General features: G+C 24.1%; 1 protein-coding gene across 1 annotated transcript; it reads right to left on the bottom strand.

Moving 5' to 3' along the window:
* Positions 1-515: 515 nt before the first annotated feature.
* On the bottom strand, positions 516-7,170 carry LOC100165475 (EH domain-containing protein 3). Its single transcript, XM_001945027.5, has 9 exons — positions 6,916-7,170; positions 6,657-6,848; positions 6,125-6,571; positions 4,749-4,880; positions 4,068-4,176; positions 3,026-3,202; positions 2,830-2,953; positions 1,832-1,999; positions 516-1,175 (listed from the first exon to the last, which is right to left on the bottom strand). The coding sequence occupies exons 1-9, from the start codon at positions 7,005-7,007 to the stop codon at positions 937-939; spliced, it is 1,680 nt and encodes a 559-aa protein (XP_001945062.1). The 5' UTR covers positions 7,008-7,170; the 3' UTR covers positions 516-936.
* Between the last annotated feature and the right edge of the window lie 19 nt (positions 7,171-7,189).

Raw genomic sequence — 7,189 nt, 5'->3', positions numbered from 1 at the left:
TCCAAAAGTTGTCTTCGGCCCCTAAAAAAAAAAAAAAAAAAAAAAAAAAAAAATAAAAAAACACACATCATTGTAAAATCAATACATTCATCACTTCGTTCAGAATCTAAAACACATATCATTGAAAAATCCATACATTCATCGTTCCACCACAGACTATATAAAAATATTTTCATATAGTCTGGTTCCACTCAGAATCTAAAATATATATTGAAGTTGCAAAGCATTTTTTCTTCTATGGGTCGAGTTTACACACAAATTATTGTAAAAACAATATAATATATTAAAATAAATAATAACAATATAAAATATCCAGACTGACAAACCGTCTCCGCTCAGAATCGTTTTTCTTATACAATGATATTATATCATTGAATTCAAATTTAATACAACCATTATACAATGACCCACTTGTAATTATTACTGTACAGCAGAACGACATCCACTTACCTGCTTTTTTTATATTTATAGTTAAAGGCACAAAACAAACCACTCGGCTCAATAAAATAGAAAAATTTTAAATTAAAAAAAAAAAAAATTGTATTTACATTTGTATAATTTTAACAAAACATTTTATTTTAAAAAATATACATTTTATAGTGCAATACACAAATAAAACTAATTGATAGAAGTAGAAAAATATGAACAGTTAATAAAAAAAATATATTTTATAATTATTTTATTATAATCAAATACTATTTTATTTGAATCCTGTAACTTGGTACCATGTTTTTTCTATGTTGTAAATTTATGATGTATTTCATAACAAATAATTTAAAAATACACACATTGTTATAATATTTGTTGTTGAATTTCAATTGTATGATACATCAATATTATCATATACAACGGTTTTCAGCTAGTATTAAAATAATGTTTTATATTAAAAATTATCACAGGGGTGAAATTATTCAATTTTTTATACAGTGGGCCTTTTCAAGGTCCTAAATCTTTAGGAATGATTTTTAAAGAATTATTAGATTTTGATGGAGGCAACAAATGTTTTGGTAAAGTGTCCGGCAATTCCGAACCTTCTAATTTAATCTTGATTAAATACATAGCTAAAGCAAATTCATCAGAATCCAAAAGACCATCTCCATCTTGGTCGGCTAATTTCCATATTTTAGATAGTACTGAATCTGGTAATTTTGACTGTATAAATTCTTCTTTAGCAGCTAGATAAAAAAAAAATAGATTAGAAAGTATTTTTTATTTAGCTTAAATTATAACAAATAACAAAAGCATTAATTTCAATACTGAATGATTTGCCATTTGCAATGTTTGATAAGAACATCGCTCACTTAATATTATCAAATAAATCGGAAACAGAAAATATATTTTTTTATGGAACTTGATCAAATTAAATTTATTTTCAATATTATCAATATTTTATAGTATCAATATAGTATACAATATTTAAGACATTTTAAGTGAATTATAAGTAAATAGTAATTTATTACATCAAAATTAAAATTAAAATATTAAAATTTGAAATGATACAAAACAAAATTGGATCTGCTGTTCTTAAATTTGCTATGTTGTGTATTTATAAGATAGAGACAACATAGAATGTGGATATAATGTTTTATAAGTTATTTGTACCATACTCAAAGTTTTATTATAAGATTTATAAATTATCTAATAAAAATGTACAACCAGGTAAATGAGTTTATATATTGTTTTAAGAACGTGAAAATGAACGTGTTTTTTTTTTATAAAAGAATGTGAATGAAAGTAATTTAAATTTTTAAATGAACTTTGGGAACACTGGTGATTTGGGGAATCAAAATATTATATTAGTAATAAGTATACTATAAAGCCATCTACTTACCAGTGCGAACTACTTTCCCATCATTCTTTACCAGATTATTAAAAATTTTGTCAAAAGGTTCCCTGTAATAATCAACAATCCATCTTTGGTCAAATTTGCCTTCATCAATTCCTTCAGTTGTTGCATTAAAAGGAGTTGAAATATCATTTTTACTTGGAATTATATTACCTGTAAGATATAAATAGGTATAATTATATGATAAGTATTAACAATATTTAGCTTTATTGAGATTAAAATATCAAAGAATCCTGGTATATATGCAACAATATGTACATCTAACCCTAAATCTATTTTATTTATAACGAGTACCCACCCAATAATTTAAAAACATGTATGAATTAGGATAAGGAAATACGAGAAGCTAAGATTGATGTAGTTTATCCTGCATGGTGTCCAGGGGGAGGGATGGGCAAAGGCGACAAAATATGAATGAATAAGATATGAAATAAATACTAAATAATACGGTTCAACGGTTAGTATATTATATTATTCAACATTGTGCAACACACACATTAAACAGACAAGAGAGAATCAGTTATATTTATAAAGTATTTACTATTTGAATGTTGATCATATCCAGTAATGAGATATCTCATTTTCACAATCCAACCTCCCAATGTAGATCTGTACACATTTTTTTACCATCTCTTTTAACACTTAGGACGAAAATAAAATATTGTTGTACACGAAATTTCCTAATACGGCTTTGGATTAAGTAATCATAATTAATTTTAAATTATTGTCATAACTCATAACTAATCAATCAATGATTAAATAAATTATTTGTTTAAATATTTTAGATGCTAAAAATAATTTAATGTATTTTTAATATACAAGTTACTATCAAAAGAAAAAATTGCTATTTTTTATTTAACTATTATTAATAATTTTTGTTTGTATTATGAAGATAATGTGCCCAATTTTAATTATTAAGTATCGAAGTATTCTTAGTTGTTGATATTAGTATAAAATATAACTTGAATCAAATGAAAACATACTTTGCACTTCTACATCATTCATTGCCATTTCCATACTAAATCCATCCATTAAATTTGATGCACGATCGATTAATTTTTGATCTAAAGAGTTGAAAGAAGAAAAATCTTTTTCTTTTAACATTGCCTATTAGATTATATAAAAAAAAAAAAATTATTATATGATATTTTTGAGAATAAACATTTATTATTTGTGAACCTTCATATTTTCAACATCTGGAAAATCACCCACACTAAGGTTTTTGTACTTATTTTGGATATCACAAAACACATTTTCCAAATTATTTATTAACTCATTTTGATGATGAGTTTTATTTATAATCCTTGATAATAGTGGTAAACGTGATTTGAGCTCGCTTATTATATATGCATGTACCTTAAACAGGGTTTTATAATATAGAATAATAAATTAAGTTACTTATTAATTTTTTCATATTTTGCATCTTATAAAATTAGGCTATCTTGTCGTATGCGCTCTACCACAGATTGCGGTCTACCTGCAAAAATATCGTTTTTGTTTAACGTTTTATAAGTTTTTGATTATTACGTTTTTAAAAACGTTATTTTTCTAAATTATTTTTGAATAACGTTTTTGATAATATATATTTTTTTTTTATATTATATTCTTATGACTTATAACTTTTAACTTTTAAGTTATAATAGTAACGCGCAATATAGAAATGCACTTAAAAGTTGAAAATTAAAATTAATTATCATATATATATAAAAAAAAAAACAATATTATCAAAAACATTAATTGGAAACAATAGGAAAATAATTTTTTTAAAAAACGTAAGTCAAAAATAATATATATTATATACAGAATATAACTTTTAACTTTTAAGTTATAATAGTAACGCGCAATATAGAAATACACTTAAAAGTTAAAAATTAAAATTAATTATTCATAATATTTAAATGTTAAATTAAAATTATAATTGATATAAAAATTAGAAAATTCAAAATTTCTGATTTCAAGTTAAAGTGTTTTTAAAGTTAAAGATTAAAAAGTAAAAATAAGTGAAATTTTTTTTGGTTTTTAGGATATTTTGTTATCATTTTTCAGTTGTTTTTTGTTTTTTTCCGTTAAAATCTAAATATAATTGTAGAGTGGCAAAACACGGTAGAGCACATACTGCAGTCGCAATGTTACCGGTAGAGCGCATACAACAAGATAGCCTAAAATTATATATTTAGTATACTATATACAATATAATATACTAATGAATAATAATACTTACAATTGCTGTGTTTGCTCTCTTTCCAATATTATTTAATTTGGATATGACTGAATTGTGGGGAAGACATTTCATATCTTGAAATAAGTCATTTTCTTCTTCGTTAAACATACTAAACATACAATTAAATACTAGTTTAAACATTAAAATGTAAACATACAAAATTATTATAAGCGTAAATCAATCTTTACTTCTTAATTTTTCAATTATTAGGAATAATTTGATTACATAAATTATATTATAACACAACATGTTTCAATGAATTAATTCCTTGTATACTTAAATATTATAAGTTGAATAAGTGTAAGCTTTAAACAGGGTTCTTTTTTACAAAATTGATTTATCAAACAAAGATTAGATTACAATCCTGTATATATAATATTATCTTAATTCCAGTATTAATTTTTGATTGCTGAACAGCCAATCATATTTTTTTTAAATACAAGCTTATGCTTTTGAAAAATACACTTCTCTATACAATTTTATTGAATTTAAATATCAGTAACCAGTATTCACTAAACTGTGCAATTAGTTATAATATTTTAACAATAAAAATTTAAAAACTATGAACGAATAACTAATCCAAAGTTCAAGTAGGCAGCTAAAAATATTAATGGTAGATATTGATTTAATTTTCCCTCATAATTGGTAATTTTATAGTAAATTAACTTTAAATTAACTTACATCCGATTAACATCATTTTTATAAGGTTGATCCCAAAATGAACCAACATAGACTCTAGGAACTTCTGGACAATGAATGGTTTTTCCAAGAGCCCACATAAGTGCACCGTGAACTCTTAGCAATGCTCTTGCACTATATAAAAAAAAATCAACACCGATTCTTATTATTTAGTATAAAAAAAAATTTTTAATTAGGTATATCAAATAAATTGTTATTAAACTAATATGTTTCAGAACAAAACATAGATAAGATCTAAACTCTGTCTTGCTCTAAACAACATTAATAGCTCATTATTGTTAAATAAAAATAAAAATATTATAAATATTAATTAATCTTATCTAACCATTTAACATTTTAAAATTAAGATTGTTATCTAAAAAGCAAATTATACATTTTAGAAATCAAAAACCATTGTTTATTGTTGAATAATAATGTGATAATACCTATCTAATAAATATAAAATATTTTTTTATGACCTATCAAATAAATGTAATAACTGAATGTTAATTAAATTTCTAAAATATATAACAAATATATATTTCTAATTAAAAAAATTGTGGTATTTAAGATAGCCAAGAAGATTATAACAGGTAGTTTTGGGAATATTTCGGTAGTCAAGATAACCCTGAAGTACATCAAATATTCTCTAAATATAAACAGTTTAACCCTTAAATATGATTTTTACAAAAAAAAATTACAAGTTATATTTTACTTTTAGTGTTAAAACGTTTAGATAATAGAACTACAAGAATAATAATTTAAATATACTTTTTAATGTGTTAAATGCATAAAAAAAAAATTTACAGAAAAAAATGTATTATCACTAATACTGCTAATATCAGCGGTGTACTGAAACATGCCTATTTCATATTATATACTATTTTTTTTTTTTTTTTAAGTGCCTTGTTATTTATTGTTGAAATAGAAAAATATTCTAAAAATATTTCATTATGTATAAAATATTCTCAAACATCTAAATATGAATTTTTATGCAAAATAAAATGTTGCAAGTATATTTTTTGTTAAATGGAAAGTCAAGAAACTTCACCTAAATGATACTTCATTACTCAGTAAAAAGATGTAAAAACATACAAATCATATTTCTAAAAATTAGTAAAGAATAAATTACAATTTGTATAAACTAAATATTTTTTAAGCCAATTATGTATCCATAATTTATTAAGCTAATCAATGGGTAGGTATATCTTACCAATATGTAATACCATGTTTGTATGCATTTAAATTCAAATTCAATCATATTCAAGTACTTCTACTTTAAATGTTTTCATACAAGTACAGAGAGCGAGTTATTATTTGAATTATTGTGGTTTTTATCTAAAAATACATTATTCAATTCAACCTAGTTCAAAACTTACTCAATTGTATCTGCTTTATTTAGAATAATTCTTAATTTGCTATCGTGGTCTTTTAATACATCAATGGCTGCTTTCAATTCATCTGAGATATCCAATTTATTAGCATCAAAAGTCAATACTATCATATCTGCCCGCTCAGCAAACCAATTTAAAGTGTCATTAAAACTATACTCTCGTTGAGCTCTTTGTTTTTCTCCCGATAGTATACCAGGTGTATCAACAAATGTGATAGATTTCAATAATGGAGTATTCACAATTCCACAACTAAGTTTTTTTAAGAACTTATTTCCAAACCGTGACAAGTCACAAAATTGTTTAGATGGGTCAGCTACAAGAGCATTACCAGGTATAGACTGTTCATTATCACCACCCATGATCACCATAAATTTATCTGTAGTTGGTTCTGGGCCTATACGAATACCAGGATAGTCTTTTTCAATTAGATATCTAAAACAAATAATTTAACGAAAAAAAAAATTCATTACATATTTTTTAATGTCTAAGCATAAATTTCAAAAAACTTTTTATTTACCTTATCATTGATGTTTTGCCAGTAGAATACTGACCGACAAACAGCACCATGGGTTTTGCATCAAAATCTTGATCGGTTAATGCTGGCAAATGAAACTCATGAAACAAATATTTTTTTTCGAGAGGTAAGAGTTTCGATTTGTAAATGTTTTTTAAACGACTAAGAAATGTGACATCATTGTTTACAAAATTCCTATAATAAATTCAATTAAAATAATACCAACCATAATATTATAATCATTGTTAATTTATTTCTTTACTTGTAAAACGACCGGTGGATTATCTTGGTAAAATTCGGATTTCTACTTAAAGCCTTACAGCAGCGGACATAACAATACGGAAGTACAACCATTTTTTACAAAAATTAAAGACTGTCTTCTAGTCGGATTAAAAATATTCCAAAATTGGAGTTACCTATAAATAAAATGTTAACAAATGGTAATATAAATTATAACAAGGAAAACCGTCACATTTCATCGCAAGTCGCAACTGACAAGTAACGAAGTATGAACTGTGAAGTAGATAACGATAACG

Source organism: Acyrthosiphon pisum, chromosome A2 (genome assembly GCF_005508785.2).
Source record: "Acyrthosiphon pisum isolate AL4f chromosome A2, pea_aphid_22Mar2018_4r6ur, whole genome shotgun sequence".
In the NCBI taxonomy this organism is placed as follows: Eukaryota; Metazoa; Arthropoda; class Insecta; order Hemiptera; family Aphididae; genus Acyrthosiphon; species Acyrthosiphon pisum.
The sequence above is the reverse complement of the archived record's forward strand: the minus strand, read 5'-3'. Positions and strand labels throughout refer to the sequence as shown.